The sequence below is a fragment of the Macrobrachium nipponense genome, chromosome 28 (assembly GCF_015104395.2).
Source record: "Macrobrachium nipponense isolate FS-2020 chromosome 28, ASM1510439v2, whole genome shotgun sequence".
Lineage (NCBI taxonomy): Eukaryota > Metazoa > Arthropoda > Malacostraca > Decapoda > Palaemonidae > Macrobrachium > Macrobrachium nipponense.
The window spans coordinates 21,376,344-21,400,817 of NC_087217.1; the positions used below are offsets into that span (position 1 = coordinate 21,376,344).

Sequence of the window (24,474 nt, forward strand, 5' to 3'; positions counted from 1 at the left end):
CCTTACTATTTTGCAACAGAGTTATCTCTTAATCCTTTCGGTGCTCGTTACCGCACGGTATAGAACTACGAGTCTACCGCAACATTGCACTTTTATATGCTCTCCTGCTTAGGCAAAGCGCAGCCTTATTAGGGAAGTAAGCATACTCGGGGAGGGAATGGATGAGCTTGCTTGGGACCATTTCCTTCCTGAAGAAGTTTGTTTCCCCGAATAGACTGCAATTCAGACCACAGTTTTTTCCTACCGGGAAACTGAAATATTATTCAAGATCTAGGAATGATTCTGAACATCTCTCAGTGCGTCTATCACCTGAGGTGATAGAAAGAAGGTGCCGGACATCTGGATAGGGTTTCAGATGTCCTGGATCTTAATCTGAAAGAAGTAAAGCGATTCGGTAGTCCCTCCAGTCCTCGAAACGAGTTTTTGGGAACCAGTGGTCCAGATCAACTCTGATATTCCACAGCTCTCTCATATCTTAAGAAGTATCTTCTCTCGGTCCCTGTTCGAGTTTACGAGAAAGAGCCTATTATAACACAGGCGTAGAATGTAACGATCCTCTAGAGGTTCGTTACAGGATTGCAAAAGTCCGTACGAATCGTCTCGATCGACGGCAGCAACTATTGACTTCCGAGTGGAATCTTTCTTTAGAAGTAAGTTGAGAGTTGTGGAGACTTTGGGGACGCCCTTTCATTCTTCTCTTCGATATGTTGAGGACGAAGAGGCTTCTTCTTCTCTGCTCCCTTATTCTCGATCCGGGATCGGTACCATTAAACGCCATCCTATGATATTGAACGGGGATGGATGTTTAGTCTCCTTTTCCCCTTTTTCAATCGCTTAGGAAATGTAATAAGAGGATTTATGACGTCACAGGAGCGACAATGACGCTGATCGCCCCATGTTGGCCTTCAGGATCCTGGATTCACAGAGGTCCACATACTTCCTAGTTCACTTTCCAAGGACCCTTTTCCGAGAGAGTCGGTCTACTCTAACTCGAAAGGTACCTATAACCTCTCTGCTCTGAGTCTTGACTACGTTCAGACTATCGAGATGTTGACAGGAATAAGATTACCGTCTTCCATTTTCCGTCTGAATGAATGGGATAAGCTGGCAGTCACAACTATTAAAGAATACGCAAATATGTTGTTGACGGCCTTTTGGGCTCAGAGATTTGCGTCTGTCAAACAAACAAAGCCCTTCCACGATCTTTGAGTTTCTGTGTGAAATCTCGAAACTCGCTCACCATCTACTTTTTGTCTCACCTGTTTTCTCGGAGTCAGACACTCGTGCGAGATCAGGCGACATATAGTAGCCCTGAGTTCTTGTTGACGAAGTCGGTTGGCGTTTATACACCCCCGATGATCGTGTAACATGAGACCAGGTTGGACTGTCAGGCATTCTTCCTTCGGGACTGAATCGCCTTTTTGCTCCTCGCTCCTTTCTCCTGGCACCAGAAGCTCGAGTCAGGAGTTGATTCGCTGACGACGTTGGGTTGCGTTGATACACCCCAAGGTTTGCTTAGATTGAATCTCCCAGGCAGTCCAGACACTCATCCTTCAGCGAAGAATAGTGCCTTATGGTCTTCAGGGTGACAGCCTGCTGTCCTTGATTCGTCTGAATGGTCAACTGGTCGGTCACCTGACTTTTGAGTGCAACAGTCGGACTGACTGTGCATGTCCAGATCGAAGCTTTCAATATGGAAACTTAGACGTAGTCTGAAGTTCTTGATGTCAAAGCATTCGAACCTCTCCCTACCTGTTAACTTCTTGCTGTGATCAGGAAGGCCTTCTTCTTACCACCCTAGATACGACAGAGGGTTAGTGAGATTTTAAGCCATCGTCACAAGTTTGGCTTTCCGAGAACACAGGCGGTGTGCTCTCTAAGCCTTCCGTTGTGGCCTAAGAATGGAAACCCGTTTGGTCGTTGGCCAGGAGCTTGGAAGCAAGGATGGCACAAGTTAGTGGGCAGGAGCCAGAGAGAGTCCTGCCCGCCCTGTCGGGTCCTCTCAAGTTTTATCTACATAAAACTCAAGAAAGTCGAAGTCATTGACGGGCAATCTGCAGTGTTTTTCCGAAAAACGTACCAGGACTTGCCCATATCGAAGAACACCCTGGCTTTAGTGTTAAGGAGTTCTTTCAAAAATGCTCCTTCATTGTGTTTGCACAAAGATTGAAATCTTTTTATCTGAATGCTCACGATGTGAGGGCGCGGCCTCGGAAGCATTTCAAAACAGAGCTGGCACTCACAGCAACATCCTGAGTACCATGTTTTTAGCGAAGCAACTCTGTGTTCACTTCACACTCCTGCGAGATGTGAAGATGGCATATGAGATCTGCTGCTCGCTAGGGCCATACGTGTCTGCAGAACACAATCTTGGGGGCAAGAAGTACCACTCATCCTATCCTGTAGAAAATGGTTAGGAAGAGCTCTTAATTTAGTTGTTGAGTCGCCACGACCAACGGCGACCTTCATAACTCTTAAGCCGTTAGTTAACACACCTTAACTTTGGCTAGGTTGGTCAGGTGGTGATATATATATTTATATTTTTACGTATATAGGGCCTTGAGAGAAGCTAGATACGTAAACGGAAGTAATTTAGGGATTTCAAGAGGGAATTGCTTGAACTTACCGTAAACTGATTATTATTGATTTCTTTCTTTAGAGGAAGGTCGCCAGAAAACTCAGCTCGTTACTTTAAAACTATTTATTTACAAAAGGCCCGTGCTGGCCTGGAGAAAAGTTAAATGATATGGGCCCCCACGTTGGGGCTTATGTCTCATTCAATTCAAGCTGATTTTCATTCACTTGGGTTAATGCACACTTGCGGCAGAGACGGCACGTGACTCATGGAATCTGGAAAAGAATCCCAGATTAAACGAGATAAAAGGAAAAATGACTTCTTGCTTTGATTAAGGCTGATTAATTCTCTAACATTGGGGAAGGTAAACTCGAATGGTTCACTGAGGTATGCACGAAAACTAGGTCTTTAACAAGTCACAAAGGGGAGCACGTGGCCCGATGAGGACAAAGGGCTTGATGTAGAAGGGGTAAAAATAAGAATTGAAAATGAATTTAGCAAGAGTCGTATGGTAGTAAAAGGTGCTGGGTTGAAGTTTACACTTTCAGACGTACCTTTATGCAATATTCTGTGTATCCTTGTAGAAGAATGCGGTACTGACCTCTGTTCAGGTCTGGGGTTCGTGTCCACCAGTGCGTCGTGGGTAGGCCTAATTTTGGGAGGCTGGCAATTTGACCTCTGTCCGAGATCACGTCTCGCCGCCGACTGAGACAGAATTCAGGTTGGGTTGCTTGGGGGTGGAGGTCAGCTTAACCCCCCACCCCACGATCAAACGGCAAATCCTGGAAAAGAACAAAGCATACAGCCAGCAGAGGGGTCACAGGAAAGAGAGCTTAAGGTATAGGTCTAAGAAGTACCATCTGCCTACACCCTTCCCTTTTGAGATACGTCCTACAGCTGATAAAAGACTCTTTTCCCCAACTGGGGAAACTTCCTTATCTCTAGCTGGCGGGTTTTTGGGTTTTGGGTTTTCCCGCGGTTGGTTACTAAAAATCAGCTGATATTCCTAAAGAAATGGCTGCCGTTTCCAAATCAAATTATTTAGTTAATTGCGGGGGTAGACGAACGATCTATAAACAGTCACAGCTCCCCCTTTGGTTTAAGAAGGCATTCACTCCCTTCGGGTGTGAAGGTCTTGGCTTCAAATAAAATTGATCGTCTCGACTACCCCGTTCTCCTATTCCCATTTGAAGTTTTTGAGCAGGGATACAGCTAACTACAGTGGCCTACCTAACTTATAGGCAAAGATGCTAAGTGTACTAAACTTAATATATTGGATGTAGTCTAGCCTAATAAAAAATAAACTACAGGTTGTCTGTGACGACAGTCTACTCTACCCCTACACCCTAGATAAGGTTACTTGAAAATTCTACTTGCTACTAACCTAATGCCCATTGGTTACTAAATCATTAGCCTAACCTAACTCAATACAGTTAAATGAAGACGCAATCATTCCAGAGTGTGGTACGCACAGCAGTAGTTCAAGCGACGGAATTGTTAGAATACATAATGAGAGGTAATGATGCGTGGGGATGATGAGTTGTTAGTTGACCAGGAGGGAAATGCAATGAGGTAATTTATATTTAAATGAGGGTTAGTATTACAATGGCTAGGGGTTAGAGGGTTAGTGCTACTGCAGGGATCGGGCTGGCTACCTTCTCTGGGTAGGTGCCAGGATCACTCTGCAATTGAATGCGACACTGTTACCTCGGGCACAGGTGTCAGGAGAGCATGTGGCTCTTTTGTTAGTATGTTAATGACGTAACCCGTTCTTCGTTCTTCTTCTTCTTATTCCTCCAGGACCTGGCTATACCAGTCCTTGGAGTAGACGGAGGCACCGACTCTGGGGAAAGGCCAGTGAAACGCCGGCAGGAGCAGAGGCAGCGGTAGCCTGAAGGATTTCAGGAGAAGGAACACCCTACTTCGGTCTCTGCAGCAACCGTCGTAGAGGTGGAACCACTGCAGGGGAGGCCCTCACTCCGGCTGCTGCGACACCGTCGTGAGGGGAAAACTCCAGGCTGACTCCTGGTCGGGCAGTTCCTGGTTTTCCAGAGGAGGTACAAAGGTAAGGTCTGCCGGAGGTTCATCCTCGGGCGACAGAGGTAAGGATGAAGAAGAAGGAACTAGTGATTGGCCATGGGCTGTGGTAAGCTCCATGCCTGTTGGGGAGGATCTCCTGTAGGAGGATCCTTGATAAGGTTAGGCGCCGGCGCTAGCTCGGGGCCAGGCGCAGAGGTCAAGTTCGGTGGTGGCTCTACGTCCAGGCTGGACGGAGCTTGGCACTGCTCAGTGCTGCCAAGGGTGCCACTGGCAGAGAGTTGAGGTCGACTGGACCTGTGACGGGTACGGAGGTGCAATACCTCTCAGCGTGCCCTTGGAAATGGGAGACAGGGCTCCTGTCTCTTTGGAAGGCTAAGCTTGTGGAAAGTGGACATTGTCCGCTGCTGGTAGTCGGCTAGGGCACCTAGGCCAATTCGTGGAGTGCCCTATTACGTTTGCAGGTTTGCAACGGAACTGTGAATGGTCAACCTCCCTCCTTGGTAACGGGGGGGAAGGAGACTGTTGATGGACGTACTTCATGGAGGAAGAAGTAGAATTTCGGTGACTCCTTGCTTTGGAGTGAATGACATGGGGTTAGGACCCCTAGGCTTTTTGCATTGTGAGGGAGACTTTCATGTCTTGCCCTAGGAGGAGGTCGTAACCTCCTGGGATGTAGCTTGCAACTGCAAGAGTACATTCTTTGGAGAAGTGAGGTCTAGTGACCCTCAATTGGACGGTCGGAAGGATCAGTTTAATGTGATTGATACCTTCAATGGTGATCAATCGACGTCTATCAACGTTAGCCCCTCGGGGAATTCTGTCTTCCCGTATCAGGGAGACTTGAGCGCCAGAGTCGTCGTAGGCTCTGACGTGGCTTGGCTGATAATGACTTTAGGAGGGGTGCGACTGTTATAGGGCCCTTAGTGGGGGGTCCTACCGTGAAGAAGGATTGGTGACGGCCATTGCGATGGCAGGAATATTGCGATTAGCGCACCCTCCGTAATTTGCAGACATGTGACCCTTGCGGCCACAGTCTCGGCAGAACATGTTCCAGAACCTCTTCCATGGCACTGGATGATAAGACCGAGATGCCCCCACAGATTGCGAATCTGCGGAGTCACCAAGGCTGGCAGTGTGCTCTGGCACAGGTGAAGAGTCCTCTCTGGCAGTGATGTGACGTGGGGAGGTTAAGGGAACTCCGTTGAATCACCCTCGGAAGCAATTTCGGGGTTAACTGGTGGGCTTACCTATTCCAAAAGGGAGGAGGTAGGCGGTAAAAGGTAAAAGGCTGGCAGGATGCGGCAGGAATTTCTATCTCCGGCACTGGATCAGGACCAGGCTCGCAAATCGAAAGGATGTCAGGCTGACCAGAGACGGCGGGACTAAGAGAGACAGTGGTCAGGGTGGAGGGCTGGAAGCTGGCAGAGTGGCTTGAGCTAGGATAACTCTCCTTACGGGCCTTCTCCCGCTGATGTCGAGTTCCTTCTCCTTGAGAGCGAGCTCATGCTTTTCGCCCTCCTCTTCCCTTGCCTTCCTTTCTGCTTCTCTTTTTTTTCTCTCTGCTTCTCCGGCTTTTCTCTGGTTTTCCCTTTCTTCCTTTTCTTGCAGGCGCGCGGCAGCCTGCTGCGCCTTTATCCACTGGTCTAGTGCTGGTCCAGTGTAACCGGCCTCCTTGCCCAGAGTTATGAGGACTCGGAGCCTCTCGAGCTCTACGGCAAGGAAGTCACGGGAAGCAGGGGAAGACATTTCCCTCAGGCTGTAGTAGAGGCTGATGAAAATGAAAATAATGGCCAGGAAGGGTACGGAATGGAATAGGAGTGCCTACTGTGGGAAAGTGGCACTCACTTGGAAAGGTGTTCTGCGACGTGGTAGAGAAAAAGTCTGAGAAGACTGGTGCTCTGTGGCACTTGGGAAGTGTCCCGTAAGTTGGTGGCACTCTGGATTGGCACCTTCTAAAGAGGTGGAAAAATCAAATGGAGTGTACGGCGTACGTCACACTTAAGGGCGTTCCTAAGTTGGGAGACGCTGGAATGGGCTACCTGTAGGTCCAATACAGGTGCACGGCACTTATGAGGAGGCGTTCCTTGGTTCAGTGATCCAAAATGGTGGATACTCTATAATGAATGAGCGTTCCGTAGGACGGACACGCAGGTATAGGGCTACCTGTACGTCTGTACAGGTGCGCGGCACTTATGAGGAGGCGTTCCTTGGGCAGAGCACTAGTAGTGCTGGTATTGCGGCACTTTGGGAGGCGTTCCCTTAGGATGGTCCGAAAGATCACTGATCCTCGTACACGGACATTAATGAATTGGGCGTTCCGTAAGGACGGACACGCAGGTTTGTCAGCACTTAGGGCTGGTATTGCAGCACTCTTTTGGAGGCGTTCCCTTGTTGAGTGTTCCGAAGGATCACTGACCCTTGTACACGGACATTAATGAATTGGGGCGTTCCGTAAGGACGGGACACGCAGGTTTGTCAGCACTTAGGGCTGGTATTGCGGCACTTCTGGGAGGCGTCCCTTGTTGAGTGTTCCGAAAGGATCACTGACTCTTGTACACGGACACACTAATTATTTGGGCGTTCCGTAAGGACGGACACGCAGGTTTAATGGCTACCTGTACGTCTTGTACAGGTGCGCGGCACTTATGGAGGCGTTCCTTGGGAGCACTGGTATCGTGCTGGTGTGGTCCCGGACACTACATGCAGTATACTTAAATATACTGAAGTGAAATGGCACTGCATGGCAGAGTGTAAATAGTGGTGGAGAGAAAGTAAAAGGTGGGAGTACTTCAGCAGCCAGTCGATGGACAGTGTCAAGAATTAGTGGCACTGTAAAATGGTAAGACCTGACGTGCACTGGTGGTGGCCAGTCCTAAACTGGTAAACGACTTCCCTGTCTGGAAGTAATGAATTGGAGCGTGGCACACTGTGCGAATTGTGCTTGCGGTATGCAAGTCTTTCGTGATAAAGAAAAATGAAAAGACCACTCGGGCAACGACAGGTAATGGAAATTTTAGAAAGAAATGCTCAGTCACTCGCTGAAGTACTCGATAAATGAAACAATAAATGTTTGCGAACTGCAATGGACACATGCGCGTACGTATCACGCTGTGTAAATGAAAGACACAAGAGACTAAATAAGGTTAATTCGGCATGCTATAATAATGGTAAGATGTAGTACTCTTGGCTTCGTGAATACTGGGTTCTGGTTCTCTCTCTCTCTCTCTCTCTCTCTCTCTCTCTCTCTCTCTCTCTCTCTCTCTCTCGGAGAGGGTGAAAAATGATATGTGAATGAACTCCCTTATATTTGAATTGAACTACTAATGTTAGTTTAATATGACGCAACTTGCGTTAATGATTTACTTACGTTAACGTTTTTAATGAAAGAATTGCTTTTGGATAACGTTTTATGAAAATGATAACGCGCTCGTGGTGAACGATTTTTACGTTAATGTTAGCGGCTTGCGCTTATGAAATGATTTGCGTTTCAATATGAATTTTACAAAGACGCGTTTTACGTTAACAATTCTTGCAAGTGACTCTACTTTTAAGAGTTACGTTAACTTTACGTAAGGACAAGTGAAAAATTACGGTAAGGATTTGAAAACGATGTTAGCAAACAATTGTAAATGAGGTTACGTTAAGTGCGAAGTGAAATGAAATTTTCGCTCAGCGCGCGAGTGAGTGAGCGATGCGAGGTGAAACATGTGAGCGAGCTGGGTAGCGCTGCTAGCGCACAGCATGTCGTAATTACAACACGAACTTTTAGTTTCTTATTAAAGGCGAATTACGTTAATTTCTCTGGCAGAACGATAGATACTAGTACAGACATTGATATTATTTACGTTAAAACTTCGTGACTTACGTTACTTTGCTTAAATTGTTTAGATACTGTTGAAAGAGGAAACAAACATGGCTGCCGCTGTGAATGAGACGAAGGTTGGTTGAGACCGCGCAGGCGCGAGAATGCTCTAAGCTGAATTTAAGCTGAGAGGTAGCGGTTACCAACACTTGGAATGAAAACTAAGTTAAAAATGGATACCCTAACATATCACAGACAAAAAGAATTGTACACTTCTTTTGCCGTAACTATAAGTAAAACACTCTAACTAGCTAGGCTTTCAAACACAGCAATAAACCCTGGCAAAGCACTTCCTAGTTTTGATCTGGTTCCTTTCTTGGCATCTATCTGGCACACGGTTGCTGTCTCGTCCGACGAGCACAATGCGATTTATAAAATAACAGAATTCGCTCGGCGCTCTGGCCGTTACAATATAATAATATTTCTACCTTCACATTTGTTTAAAACACTTCTAAATAAAAATACTTAACGTACCTTAAGCTAACATAGGTTATAAATAATCATATTAATGAATGGAATACCTTACCGTGAGTCAGTGTGTCTTCTTTCCCTGCAAGTGTGCTTGATTTACGCTTTGTAAAATAATTTACAGTTTACGTTTTACAACGGATAACGCGATTTACAAGCTTTTTTAAGCAAGCCCGGATTCGATCCTCGGCGAGGTCGACAATGTTACGTATATAGGGCCTTGAGAGAAGCTAGATACGTAAACGGAAGTAATTTAGGGATTTCAAGAGGGAATTGCTTGAACTTACCGTAAACTGATTATTATTGATTTCTTTCTTTAGAGGGAAGGTCGCCAGAAAACTCAGCTCGTTACTTTAAAACTATTTATTTACAAAAAGGCCCGTGCTGGCCTGGAGAAAAGTTAAATGATATTGGCCCCCACGTTGGGGCTTATAGTCTCATTCAAATTCAAGCTGATTTTCATTCACTTGGGTTAATGCACACTTGCGGGCAGAGACGGCACGTGACTCATGGAATCTGGAAAAGAATCCCAGATTAAACGAGATAAAAGGAAAAATGACTTCTTGCTTTGATTAAGGCTGATTAATTCTCTAACATTGGGGAAGGTAAACTCGAATGGTTCACTGAGGTATGCACGAAAACTAGGTCTTTAACAAGTCACAAAGGGGAGCACGTGGCCCGATGAGGACAAAGGGCTTCTGATGTAGAAGGGGTAAAAATAAGAATTGAAAATGAATTTAGCAAGAGTCGTATGGTAGTAAAAGGTGCTGGGTTGAAGTTTACACTTTCAGACGTACCTTTATGCAATATTCTTGGTGTATCCGTTGTAGAAGAATGCGGGTCTGACCTCTGTTCAAGGGCTGGGGTTCGTGTCCACCAGTGCGTCGGGGTAGGCCTAATTTTGGGGAGGCTGGCAATATCTGACCTCTGTTCAGGTCTGGGGTTCGTGTCCACCAGTGCGTCGTGGGTAGGCCTAATTTTGGGAGGCTGGCAATTTGACCTCTGTCCGAGATCACGTCTCGCCGCCGACTGAGGCAGAATTCAGTTGGGTTGCTTGGGGGTTGGAGGTCAGCTTAACCCCCCACGATCAAAGGCAAATCCTGGAAAACAAGCATACAGCCAGCAGAGGGGTCACAGGAAAGAGAGCTTAAGGTATAGGTCTAAGAAGTACCAATCTGCCTACACCCTTCCCTTTTGAGATACGTCCCTACAGCTGATAAAAGACTCTTTTCCCCCAACTGGGGAACTTCCTATCTCTAGCTGGCGGGTTTTGGGTTTCCCGCGGTTACTAAAAATCAGCTGATATTCTAAAGAAATGGCTGCCGTTTTCCAAATCAAATTATTTAGTTAATTGCGGGGTAGACGAACGATCTATAAACGTCACAATATATATATATATTTATTTTACTTCTTAGCCCTCATGGTATGGTCAATATGGTCTAGTCACATTGTGGTCACGCCCCCGTTGACAGATCATCTGGAGTGCACCAGCTTTATAGGTCTCTACGTCGCTGGCAACTCTAGTAAAGCAGAAGCAGACTTGGGTGACAGTAATCACGAAGTCAGCTATGCTAACAGGTGGAACCAAGATGTAAATCATCTGCATGCATTTGTTTCCCAAAATCCTTCTATTCTGTCCCTTCCCACCTCCAAAGGTGGGATTCAGCTATATATATATCTGACAGGTAAGTTTCATGAACAAAATGATATTGTTATGATACAATAAAGTTTGTTCATACTTACCTGGGCAGATATATATAATCAAGTACCCACCCACCCTCCCCTCAGGGACAGTGGAAATAAAAATTATGAATAGAAAATGGGAATGGTTCCTGATACCCGCCTCCCAGCGGCGGGAATGGGTACTAACCACCTGGCCGACCACTGCGTGTGTCAGAAGTTTTTAAAATTCTGTCAGACTTCAGAAAATACAGCTATATATATATCTGCCAGGTAAGTATGAACAAACTTTATTGTATCATAACAAAGGGATTTTGACGTAAGGAAAAAATCTATTTCTTGGGCGAATTGGTGGCTCGGTGTCGCCAGCGAAACTATCCTTTAATCTATTATTTCTAGGGTAAATGTACTAACACATACCAGAGAATAAATAAAATAAAGAAAAAGGTCAGTATAACTGACTCGCTCACCCCTGGAGGTGTCGGTATGAACACTAGGCGAGTGAGACCACTACCACGAGCCAAATGCCAATAGAAATCTCCCACTACAAAATCCCTCCAAGAGGGGAGCCGACCCACAGAGTGAGCAGCTCGTACTACTACTACTCCATCCCATGCTGCCGACTGCTGCGCCTCTGGTGGCCATCCTGAAGTTGCAGACAATCTTGGGCGAAGGGATGGGTAGGGTGGGATTTCGCTGGCGACACGAGCCAATCGCCCCAGAAATAGATTTTTCCTTACGTCAAAATCCCTTTTCTGGGCTCAGCTCGTGTCGCTGCGCGAAATCGTACCAGAGAAATAGCACAAGATTGTAAACAAAATAATAAAATGAGAATAAAAATAAAATAAATCAGAATAGGTCTCAAATAAAAGATAAAAATATATAATAGACTATAATTGCTAAAGATACATATACACATGGGTATAAAAATAGAAATATGCTTAAATTACCCTTAAATCTAATCATGTTTGTTAACATAAGGTAATTACATATGTACAGGTAAAATTATTTACATGTATCAATGTTATCTGTGTAACAGCATGTATCAAAAGTATAATAGCAATTAATAAAAACAATCAACAATAATAATATATAAAGGAATGTATATGACTTAATATACAAAACCCGTAATCATTATAATAATGATGTATCCCCTAGCATAAAAAATAAGGGGAAACATCCATGAGATCAATGTTTATAATCATTTGTGAGTGTCCCTAACCAGACAATAAGGGGCACCCACACTACACTATCACAAAAGCAGCTAAGACACAAAGGTGAATGCAATGAACCAGGTAGGAATAGACAAACTTTTGGGTGAGGCAGGTAGAAAGGAGGACTGAATTTTCTACTACAAACTAGCTAGAGTCAGGGGAAAACTATGTTACCCGCTGCTACTGCTGGGAATTTCAGAGCTTCCAAGGACTTAAGGTAGTGACGTTTGAACACTGTCGGCGATTTCCATCCAGTATACTTTTTCAACTCATCGAAGTTCATATGTTGGAAATAATTAATGAGGTGGCTACTGCCCTTGACATCATGTGCTTTCGGGAAAGAGTCAGGATTGGCTTGCTTAATAAAGTACAGGATTTGTTGCCTGATGCCTTTAATGGATAAAGTTCCACCTTTTTCCCTCCTAAAGAGGGGACCCGACGAAGATGAGGAGGTCCTAGACAGAAAGGCTCGTAAGGTTGTAACTGGGCAAAGAGATACATCTTGTGGAAGGGGTAGTACCTTCCAAGGTTCCCACCTCATCAAAGGATCTTCATTCTTTGCTAAAAAGCTACGTTCCGGAGAAAGTAGGACTTCTCCTGTGGGAAGGAACTGAATATGATCCGGGTCTCTGGATTAGAGCCGACAGTTCTGAAATTCTTGCTCCTGAAGCTAAGCTTAATAAGAATAGGGTTTTTCTTAAGAGCATTATAAACGAGCATGTGTCATTATCGGTTTCGGAAGCCAGTTTAGAACATCGTTTAAGAACCATGAAACTGACGTAGGCCTTACAGAAGGCCTAAGCCTAGCACATGCCTTAGGAATAGACGAGAAGTAGGAATCCGTCAAGTCTATGTTAAATCCAAATTTGAAATATCTTTTTCAAAGCTGACTTGTTTGTCGTAATCGCTGCTAGCTGCTAAACCTTTTTCAAATAAGGATCTGAAAAAGGATATAGCTGAATTAACTGTCATGATTCTAATATCCGAATCTCTCAGGAAGGTTGCTAACTTTTTGACAGCAGCATCATACTGCCTCAAAGTCGAATCCCTTTTATCGGATTCCAAGAATAGAATATTCTGAGGGTCAATATTCGCATCTCTTTTTGCCGCAAACTTCATGAAATCCATAAAGTTAGGGTTTTGAGAATCCCTGAGGAAGCGAACACAGTCTTCATTTGTACTGACTGGGAGAGCTTGGGACTGGGGATCTGAAGAGGACGAAGGCCCAGCTCCAAAATTAGAGGATACCAGTTGCTCTTCGGCCAGTCTGGGGCTACTAGAGCCACTTGACCCTTGAATGTCCTGAGTTTGTTCAATACTTTCATGAGGAGATTCACTGGAGGGAAGACGTAAATCTTCTCCCAGTTGTTCAGTCTAGAGCCAGGGCGTCCGTGGCATAGGCCAGAGGGTCCAGGTTGGGGGCTACATAACACGGTAGTTTGTGGTTCGCTTGTGATGCGAAGAGGTCCACCTGTAGCCCTGGGACTCTTTGAAGGATCCATTGGAACGAACTGTTGTCCAGTGACCATTCCGACTCTAGGGTACTGATCGGGATAGTGCTCTGCTATGACGTTTCTTACTCCAGCTATGTGAGTGGAGGAAAGATGCCAACTGAACTTGTCTGCCAGGGAGAAGATGGCTATCATGACGTGATTTAGATGACGTGACTTGGAGCCTCCTCTGTTTATACAATGTACTACCACTGCGCTGTCCAGGACTAGCTTTATGTGGGAGTACTTGGGGGTGGGGCGTAACCTTTTAGAGTCAAGAACACTGCCATTGCCTCCAGTACGGTTTATATTTGGAACTGACGGAACTGAGGTGACCAAGTCCCTTGAACCTTTTTGACCTGGGAATACCCTCCCCAGCCGCTTAAGGACGCGTCTGTGTGGATGGTGACCCCTGGTGGAGGGAACTGAAGGGTACTGACATTGATAAATTCTTGACTCTCGCCCCTGGGCACCCGAAGTCGATTCTTTAGAATCAGAGGCACTGAGGATAGTTTGTCCCTGGACCTGACGTTTGCTCGCGAGCGCCAGATTCTGGTTAGGTCTTTCAGTTTGGCTTTGTTCATTAATACGTTTGTCCACTGAGTTGCAAACTGGAGAGAACCCAGGATCCTTTCCTGGGCTCTCCTTGACGCTAGTTTGTGACTTAGAAATTGCTTGACTGACTTTGCTATGTTTCTTTCCTTTGGTTGATGGAATCGACAGAGTGTGGGATGATAGATTCCATTGAATGCCCAGCCACTGAAAGTTTGACTCTGGAGTGAGTCTTGATTTGGTCCTGTTTATTTTGAAGCCTAGATATTCCAGGAACTGAATCACTTTCAGAGTAGCTCTGTTGCATTCCTCGACTGTTGGGGCCCAGATCAACCAATCGTCGAGATACGCTACTACCATGATCCCTTGCGATCTGATTGTTGCACTACACTTCCGCTAGCTTCGTGAACACTCTGGGTGCCACGTTGAGTCCGAATGGAACTACCTTGAAGGAGAATGTCTGGTCTCCTATCTTGAAACCCAGATACGACGGAAGTGTCTTGCAATAGGGATATGATAGTAAGCGTCTGTAAGATCGATAGAGGTGGTGACGGCCCCACGGGGAAGTAGGGTCCGCACCTGTGAGCTCGTGAGCATCTTGAACTTGTCGCAGCGGATGGCTAAGTTTAAGCAGGACAAGTCTAAGATTACCCTTCTTTTTTTTTTTTGTGAGCCTTTCTTTGGCACGCTGAACAAGCGACCTTGAAATTTTAATCTCTTGACTCTCGCTATAGCTCCTTTTTGAAGGAGATCGTCTGCGTACTCTGTCAATTCCTTGGAAGGAAGTTGACGGAAAGGTCTGGATGGAGGTGGGTTCGTCAACCAGCTCCAACCCAGACCTTTTGACACTATGCTCTGAGCCCAGTGGCTGAAGTTCCACCGGTGGCGAAAGTGAAAACAGCCCTCCTCCTACCTGAAGTTCTTCATTGGTTCTGGTAACCGCCTCGGCCTCCTCTGAAGTGCTTTCCCCTGTTAAAGGGGCCTCCCGATCCTCTCCCACGAAAGGAACGCTTACCTCTACCTCCCTTACCCGAGCGGTCATACTTCTGAGAAGCTTGACTCTCGAAGGCTTGATTGTAAGCTGGAGAGATGGCGTAAGAGGTGGAGGGCTGAGGCTGAGGGGATATCACATAAATTGGCTGTGATTGACCTTTAGAAGTGGAGGGTTGGGCTGTCTGCACTAACGGTACTGTTGGAACTTGTTGAGGAAAGCGTAGTTGCTTCTTCTGGTAAGGTTGGAAACGCCTGGGTTTCTTTTGTGCCTTACCTTTAGGAGTCAGGTCTTGCCTCCTCTTAGCCGAAAGGCCCCAACGATCCTTAAGGCTCTGGTTTAACCTGGTAGCCTCTGACTGGACCTCCTTAACCATAGCTTCTGGGAAGAGATCTGCTCCCCAGATGCTAGACGAGAGTAACCTATTCGGTTCATGCCGAATGGTTGCCTCTTGTAGGACATGCTTCCTACAATTCGTCCGAGCAGTGGCAAACTCAAACATATCTGACTGTACCGTTTGAGTCAGGGCTTGGTCATGAGCTTAAAAATCGGTTCTGATCCATAAGCCATGGTAGCTACCTCAGACATAGCCATAGAATTGATGGATCTGGCTAGACGCGATTTTGCATCAAACTCAGCCTGAATAAGGCTATCTGGGAGCCTGGGTAGCTTTTCACCAAACTGCTCCATAGCACAGTCCGGTTTGAGTTTGCCAGCTGAGAATGTATTCGGCAAGTCTTCCCACAATTCTCCAAGTGAGGGGAGCAACGGAGAAGTGGGATCCGCTTCCTTCAACTGCGGTATAGGTTCCCCCTTCTGGGCCGCTGGGATGGTCGACCTCGCGATCTTGGTTAGGAACGGGAGCGGGGTACTCATCATCCATTGTAAAAATGGTAAAGGGACTCTTAAATGGTTGTATCTTGGTGTTAGAACAATCCATGTCCTCTAAACACCTGAGCCATTCTCTCTGAGCCTGGTCTCGTGAGTAGAGGACTGTCTCCTTAGGTACCTTATCGTCCCGCACCATAGCGACGGCGTAAGCCTTGCGTAGCCTATGAACGGAGGCTGGAGGTCTTCCGGGAAGAACTCGAAGTCCTCTATTCTTCGAGTCCCAAATTCCGGTATAGAGATGAGACCGTCCTGGAAGGGGGCGTATGACGCTACTCTCCACGGATTGTTCATAAAGAACTGAGGTAGTGAGTCATACGGAGGAAGTTGGGATCCACTCGTGTTGGACAGTGGAGGAGAGGCTAGAGGAGCTTCTCTCAGCCCGGCTATAATGGAGTCCTGGGAAGTAATCCTGTCCGACAGACGAGAGATCATTTGCTCCATGCTACTCTTTAAGGACCCAACCAGGTCCCCCACCTGTTGCAACAGGCCAGCATTGGAGTCCAAAGCCGGAGCTGCTGCGGAGGTGGAGGGGAGGCTCTGAATCGGAACCAAAGGTAGCGGAACTGGTGATTCTGCCGGAGTGCGAGATCTCTCTCTGGAGGATTTACTCCTCGAGGACTTAGAGCCGGAGCTAGAAGCTTTAGACCTGGATGCTCCGGGATTCCCAGCCGGAGACTTACGGGAGGAGGATGAAGCCGAAGTCGTCTTCTTAGACGACGACGACGTCTTAGTCAAAGTCATCACCTTAGACTTGACCTTAGGTCTAACCGAAGCACCAGGAGGAGAATATATTTCGTCACCCGTAAAGCCTTGGAAGGATGGAGAGGTTGCAGGAGTAGAAGAAAACAGTTACGCCCAAGGGTGACCCTTGGGTGTCCACCGTACCTACCTCGACCAACAGGTCGTCTATACCTACCATAGGTTCAACATTAATATCTAGGGTCGCGAACATCCGTAGAGATATCCTGGTCCTGATCAGTTAATGAGGTGGCCAGCTGTTGTTGGATGAAGGCGATAGTCGGATCCGCTTCTACCGGGTCGACGTATCCTGTCGCCTTGCCTCCGGGGAAGGTGGATTAGTAATGCCAACCGCTTCTCTAGGATGTAGGGCTGTCCCTTGGCGGCGTTTTTCCCAAAACCGCCGACCCAGGCCCGCAGAGTAGCCAGTGCGGTATCTCTTACCGCCGGAGCCTGGAAGAGAGGGCGTAGTTTAGATTTAAGAATCACTTAAAACTAAAAACTTAAAGTATAACTTAAATTAATTGCCTTAAGTTAATATGATGAAAACTTAAGCGCTAAAAAAGAAGCGGAGCAGCTACTGGAGATGTAAAACTTACCCCTACCCCTTCCAAAAGCTGGCTCACCAGATCGTAACATATGGTACACGTCTCATGGTACCAGACCTGGATGTCCCCGAGCGGAGTCGCGCATGGAGCATGGGACCGGCAAAACTTCGTGTCCACAAGGGTCCTGAAGTGTGGCGGAACATCCCGGATGCTCACAGTTGGTGGCCTGTAAGTGGGGAGACACATGAGTATCTTAAAAAACATCACTTACAGTCTAAAGGACAGAAGAGCTCCGATGCATGCCGGAGCTCGGAAAAAATTTGGGCATAACCCCTCCCTGCATCGCCTGAATAGGCTATAATCCCGGAGAGATCCGGTAAGATATGTAAGGGAGGGGGATGGTTTAAGGGTTCTTAAGATAAACTTAAAGATAAACTTAAACCTAACACACAAGCAAACCGGACTAAGTCCAGTGCGTAGCGGAGTGTAGAAACTCAGCAAAACGGTAAGGTTAGTAGAGACCCACTGTATGCTCCGGTCCACCCTACTGGGTGGACTAACAACTTTCCGCTGGATACCAGGACTCCGATCAGGAAGGAGCCCTAGTAAGATGGGAAAGAGCGAGAAGACATACAGGCTCAAGCTAGCCCGGAGCGACAAGGTAGCGCGGAGGGTGGGCAAGGCAGTACCCCCCACTCCGTACCAACCGGCCGGACCGAGAAGCCGGAGAGGTCGAGACCAGTCTGGTCTGTCCCAGACTCCCTAGTCCCTCCGCCTGAGGGGAGAGAGGGAGGCAGGCTCGGGTATGAGGAGCGAGCATGGGCAGACCGACCCGCCCCGACCCGACTCTATGGAAGAGCGGGAGGGGGGGGAAGAATGACTGGACAGGCGTCTGCTGGCCCGTGATCACGAAGTGACCACGAGGCGGTAAGACCAAATACGACAACTAAGCCTAGGACAACCACTGATCAGGGAAATGCTATCGGGAAGCATACTGAACTGAAAAGCGGAGGCAAATAAGCCCACTGGGCCGAACCAACTGATCAGAGAGATGCTATAGGGAAGCAACCGAACTGATGAGCGGTAGTATAGCTCAAAGAGCCAGGACCTAGGCTAAGCCAGACGCCTAACTAACCTAACAATAATAAAATACACAGTTATAAAAATAAATAAATGAAAGAAAGAAAACAATATAGCAGGAGAAAAAATCCAGGAGTGTACGACTAACCCGAAGGCAAGTCTACCACTCAAAGCTAGTCAGAGGCCGATACTAAGAACCTGGACTAGGGTCTGGATAGAAGAAGCCTACGTAAGGTAAAATACATGCATGCATGACAAACCTGAGTAGACCGTACCCTAAGTAAAGCGGATAATCATAAAGAGCGAAGATAAATAAGGGATGTTCTAGGTATGGGAAACCAAGAACGAACCCATCACGAGGCAGAACCATGCTGCCATGCTTCCGACCCCGAGGTCGTATTTATACCTAAAAAACGGCAAATACTGTCTCAGGGCCGGAAAAACCAACTAACCGTAAATACTGAGTACTTAACTTAGCTGCTGCGATAGCTGCACGCTCCATAATAGAAAATCCAATGAAAGGGCACAAAAAACACAGAGAGAAAAATATCACAACCGGCTCGTGTGCGCTAACTTGAAAGGATGGCCACCAGAGGCGCAGCAGTCGGCAGCATGGGATGGAGTAGTAGTAGTACGAGCTGCTCACTCTGTGGGTCGGCTCCCCTCTTGGAGGGATTTTGTAGTGGGAGATTTCTATTGGCATTTGGCTCGTGGTAGTGGTCTCACTCGCCTAGTGTTCATACCGACACCCTCCTGGAGGGTGAGCGAGTCAGTTATACTGACCTTTTTCTTTATTTTATTTATTCTCTGGTATGTGTTAGTACATTTACCCTAGAAATAATAGATTAAAGGATATTTCGCGCAGCGACACGAGCTGAGCCCAGAAATATCATTTTTGTGCCATAGTATCAAGAAATTTTCATGCATTTCGAAATGTGGGTAGCTGTTTGACAGTAGTTTCAGTTTAAAGCTGATTCATTTAGTACTTGAATGTTCATACTCATTGTATTTTGTTCTATTAATTAGACTTCAAATTATTTCAGAATATATCGGTGCATCTCAGTGAGCCACAGGTGACAATTCGTGATCGCATGCTTACTTTCTTAGAGCATAAAGCCTTAGCAGCCACACCTATGGTCAGTCCTCAGCAGCCAGTTGGTGCAAAAAAGCCATCTTTAGATGTACTTTTATATAGATATTGGCTATTCTTTCCTTTGGTGAGTATTGAGTGGTTGCATGTGATACAACTTATTCCTCAGTAGTGAACCTTTGTTGAAATATGGAGCATTTATAGGGGCTGTTAAATTTAAGGAAGAGTTATTTTCTTTATGCGTGAAGTAACTGAAGCAAATTTGAATGATTGAATCGTAGAGTATCCGTTTAGAAAAATGAAAATTATTTTTAAAATATTCATGACACTTTCAAGAATAGTAAACCTGACAGAACTTTGGAAGTGCATAATCAGTGCTGAAGTCCGGAGTAGAAGTTTAGGAATAGAAAAAAGTGCAGAATGTGTTGACATGACCTCTTAATGCATTAATGTGTCTTGATCAATACCTGGCATCCATTTGGACATTGACAATAAATAGAGAGGTACAATCTGCTCAGAACAACAATATTTTTCCTTGCATAAATGCAAACATTTGATTTTGACAAATAATTCTGTCTTAAGAGGGATAACTGGAACAGTTTTTCTTAAGAGGCAGTAGTATACTTAAAAACTTTCCATATTCTTAAGCAATTACAAACCATTGATTATTGGTTGTCTTGTGAGCAACAATTTTTCTTAACATAGAGTTGATTAATCTTTCATAGGTTCCGTTTAGATATTACAAAAGCTATTTTCAGATATTTTTTATTCTGGTAGAATAGAATATGAGTGTCATAGGGTTGGAAAATTTCCCAGGTACAGTTCCATCTTACTCCTCAGTGTTTTTATACCTTTTTTAGGTATTCTGGCCTTGCATGATGAAAAAACTAAGATTTTTGGGAGATTTCAGTTGGTATTATATTAAGGTTTAAAGAAAATGTATTTTTCCTAATTCTAATGTAAGCTCTCCATTTCATCTCAACAGAAAACACAACTGAAAATTGAAAACATAGGCATAAAACTTGTAAATAATATAGGGCAGATAGCTCTACAAGGATCATTAGCAGGGATTGATATGCAAACTCATTTAACGAGAGAAGGTGCTTTAGGTAAGAAAATTTGGTTTAAGAATATTTTAATTCAGAAAAGTCCATGATATTAGTTGAAAACTGAAATTGAAAATAAAAAAGTTTACAAGCTTTTAAAGCTAAAGTAGAAAGAAATATTAATTTAGATAAGAAAGTAACGCTTTTATTTCTTAAAAGAAAGTAATGTTTTTATATCTTAAATATTTTCCAGAAAACTTCCCTGCTCTGTTGCCAGATTTAAGTACAGAACTGCAGATAGATATGATAAAACTTCAGTGTACATATGATTCTTCTGTTTCTCTAAATCGATTCAATTTACAGTCTCAGGCAAGTTTTTTTGTAGTAGTACGTATTTTTGAAATAGCTATACTGTATGCTATAAATTATTTCCTATAGGACTTAAGCCTAGAGAGTGATGTTTGTGACATTGTTCCTTTAATTAATATTCAAATGACTTATGCTTCTCTGTAATCTGTTAGCTTGCCTGAACAGAGCTGTTGCAGTACTGTATAGCCATTGTGATTAATAGTGAAGTTTCTACTTAAATTAATTTATTAGTACTGATTCTGGTTCAGTCATTTTGATTTATGAATGGGAAACTGTAAATTGTTTTTTCATAGCTGTTTTTTGTGCTATATTGAACATTTTTATTTTATGAATTTTATTTTGACGAAAACAGACTAAAGCAAATCTCATTGTTGTGGAGCACTTTGTAATTCTTGGACTATCTCGTGCTAATACGGTAACTGCAAGAAGACAAAGGCATTTCATCTAAGTTCTTAGGGTGATTCAGTTGTCATTTACGGCCTCTATGTACTTTAAGTCCTTTCTTTTAGCATTTTCAGAGTTAAAAATATTTCAACCTGAAGAGTGTAAAGTTAATAAAATAAATTGGCTTTATTTTTCATCTTACCATAATTCTTCAAAAACAGAGTATTCCCCCATTATTACTGGTTTTCTAGTAACCAAGGATCATTTTATTTGATAAAAATTAGTTGAAACCATGTTAAGAAAGCTTAAGTTCTCTCTTGCTTTCCATGATTAAAAGATCTGATAATAATAATTTTCTGATAAATGATTTGATCTGTTCAGTTTGTAGGTGACAGGGTGAACATGAAGAGTGAGTTCAGGTCGTTACATGTGTCATATGATCATCGAGATCTTGGTGTTCTAACAAACTATGCGTCAAGAAGAAAGTCCCATGTTGCAATTGGAAATAATGTAAGTAGATTACATATGTAATCACTGCTTTTTCCTTTATTAACTACATACTCATTCAACCCTGAAATTATAACCCAAGCAACCTGCAAAGTTTTGATGCTGTGAGTCAGCCAGGCTATCATCTTTACTAAAAATTTAATCTTATGAAGTCTTTTAGTTACTTGTCATCTCATGTATGTCCTAGATATGCTCAGTTGTTCGTACGTGGAACAAACCTTCGGTCTGAACAAAAGGATAATCTTCTAGCGCCAGCTAGAAACCAGTAAAAACAATCAAAGATTGTAAAGCAAGGAATCTGTGGCATCTGGCAACTCATGCATATATGAGGTAGAAGCTGGTCACCAACTGGGCTTGGAACCTTGTGGCACGTCAGTCTTTCTTTGACCGCCTTGGAGAGTGGTTCTCACTTTTGCGCTCTCCTTCCCGAGCAGGTTTCTTTGTTAGCCCATGATTTTTTTGTGCTTTGCTTTCAGTGTATATGCGTGTGCCTACTTGTCTTTTATCATGGATTCCACCTAGGCCCTGTCAATGCATGTGTCCGGGCATTCCAGGATTTCCATGCTCAAGGTTTTTGGCATCTTCCATTACTGGCCCCCATACCCCTTGCAGTGGGTGCGGTACCAATTTTTGTACATATCACTAACCCTTGCCCAGAATGTTGCTTCTGGCCTGTGTTGCAGTGGAAGGCTTTCCACAAGAAGAGGGAGCACCATAGTAGGGTATCTACTTGTCCTTCTTGGGAAGGTTTCTCGCTTCCCCGAGTGGACAATTTGGCGACCCCTTCTTCCAGAAATTTTTTACTAACTGTGCTCTTGTGTTGTGTTATTTTCTTATGATTGGTCTTATAAATTTGTTTTCTGTAATAGTAAGTTGGTTTTGGTGTGATTTTAAAGTTCTTTTACTTTAGCATACAACGTTTGAAAAATTAAATACGAAGATAATTTCAAATGACAAGTTCATGTTTGTGAATAGGAGAAATTTGTATAATTTGTTTAAGAGATATTTTTGTGAATGTAAACTAACAGATATATGAAAATGTTTTACATCTTGCAATTTTATAGTGAATTGCATTTTTAAGTATGAATAGTTTATTGCACATAGTGCCACTTTTCAATCTGTTTTTTTTTTTTTCATTAAGCAACAATTTACTTTAAGCAACAATTTACTTTAATGAGTTTGGAGAACAATGAAGGGTGGTTGTGCTGATTGATTTGAATGCAAAGTTAGGTTAAAGAGAAAGATGGCATTTTGGTAAGTTTCAAGTTCCTAGAATAAATGAGAATGGAGGATATCTTGCAGAAATGGGCTCAGAAAGAGGCTTTAATATTGAAATACAGCATTTCCAAAGAAGAATTTTTAACATTACTAGGAAAGAATATGGTGAGGGAAAGAGTTTGTTAAATTATGTATTAGGATGGAGCAGATGGAAGAGCAAATTTCTGGATGTAATAGTGAGAAGGTGAGTGAATGGAGGTATTTCTGATTATCATTGTTTGATGAAAAGTTTGGGTACAAGTAAGTTAAAAAAAAAAAAAAAGATTGAAAATGTAATAAGAAGGAAGAGTACATAGTTAGGAGAATTTGGCTTAAGACTTGAAAATTGAAGAAGTAAATGAAGAGTTTGTACAGTTCTACTGTGGGGTCAAAGGTAAAGGGGTCAAGTTCATGGTTATGGAAGAGTTGGAAGAGGAAATGAAAACAATAAGTGGTAGATTGAGAAAATAAGAGGTTTAATGTTTGAAAAAATATTATCTGAAGTATGCTAATTTCAAATTTTTGCTTTTACAGTAGTGCCTCAGGATACGAAATTAATCCATTCTGAAGCGGCTTTCGTAACCTGATTTTTTCGTATCTTGAACTACATTTCACATACACAGGCAGTCCCCGGGTTACGATGGTCTCGGCTTACGACGTTCCGAGGTTACGACACTTTTCAATCATATTCATCAGACATTATTTCCAGGGTTACGACGCATGTTCCAGGGTTACGACGCCTGCAACGCTCATCTGGCAGATGAAATATGACACCAAAAATGCAAAATGATCAATATTTGAAGGTTTTTTGATGAAAAATGCCATAAGAATGCAGTTTACATAGTTTTCAATGCACCCAAAGCATTAAAAGTAAGGTTTTCTTAGGATTTTTGACGATGTTCCGGCTTATGACGCGTCTCAAGAACGGAACCCCCGTCGTAACCCAGGGACTGCCTGTAAATTGCCTAATTCGGTCCAAGCCCTACAAAAACACCACAGTAAATTTTATTATAAAGCTAAATTGACCAATAAACAATGAAATACAACAATTTGGACCATTCAATACCTAACATAGGTACAAGAAGTACTGTACGTACATGTACATACATATGTAGTAAAATGTGGAACCTTACCTTTCAAGTGAGGCGATCTCCGAAAGTGGCAACAGAGGAGGAGGACAAATGGCAGAAAACATGAATACTTAACTTTACGAAACATTAAAAAATGGCAGAAAACATTAACACTAAACTTTACGAAACACATTAACAAATGGCAGAAAACATTTAACACTTCTTGATTATCTCCATCTTCGTTCTCCATAGGAAGCGTCCTCTTCTTTCCGTGAACTTCAGCAACATTCTCGGGACCCATGGCTAATAACGTAAATAATTAAGTTCACACACAACACGATAAAGCAACTTACAGTACAACGAAAGCGAAATCACTAACACGAATTTACGTTAACAAACTAAATATATGTGAACGAATGAATTCCAGTGCTTATGATAACGCTGCCACAAAAAATGGTCAAGGAATGCCTTTACATAGAGGCATGATGGGACAGATGCTGACCAATAGGAGAGCAGGATCTTATGGCGGTGACTAGCATCAGGAACCAATGGGAGAGTGGGAGGATGGTGGCGAATCTACTAAGTTGGCGGCGTGCAAGTTTTAAAATTGTTCTCGGCGGTC

General features: G+C 44.1%; 1 protein-coding gene across 1 annotated transcript in view; it reads left to right on the forward strand.

Annotated features, from left to right (window-relative positions):
* Positions 1-24,474, forward strand: part of LOC135201558 (protein hobbit-like) — a 105,206-nt gene that overhangs the window by 42,495 nt on the left and 38,237 nt on the right. Inside the window, 4 exon segments of the mRNA XM_064230563.1 lie at positions 19,173-19,346; positions 20,205-20,328; positions 20,519-20,634; positions 21,400-21,528. Of these exon segments, the coding sequence (XP_064086633.1) occupies positions 19,173-19,346; positions 20,205-20,328; positions 20,519-20,634; positions 21,400-21,528 (543 nt within the window).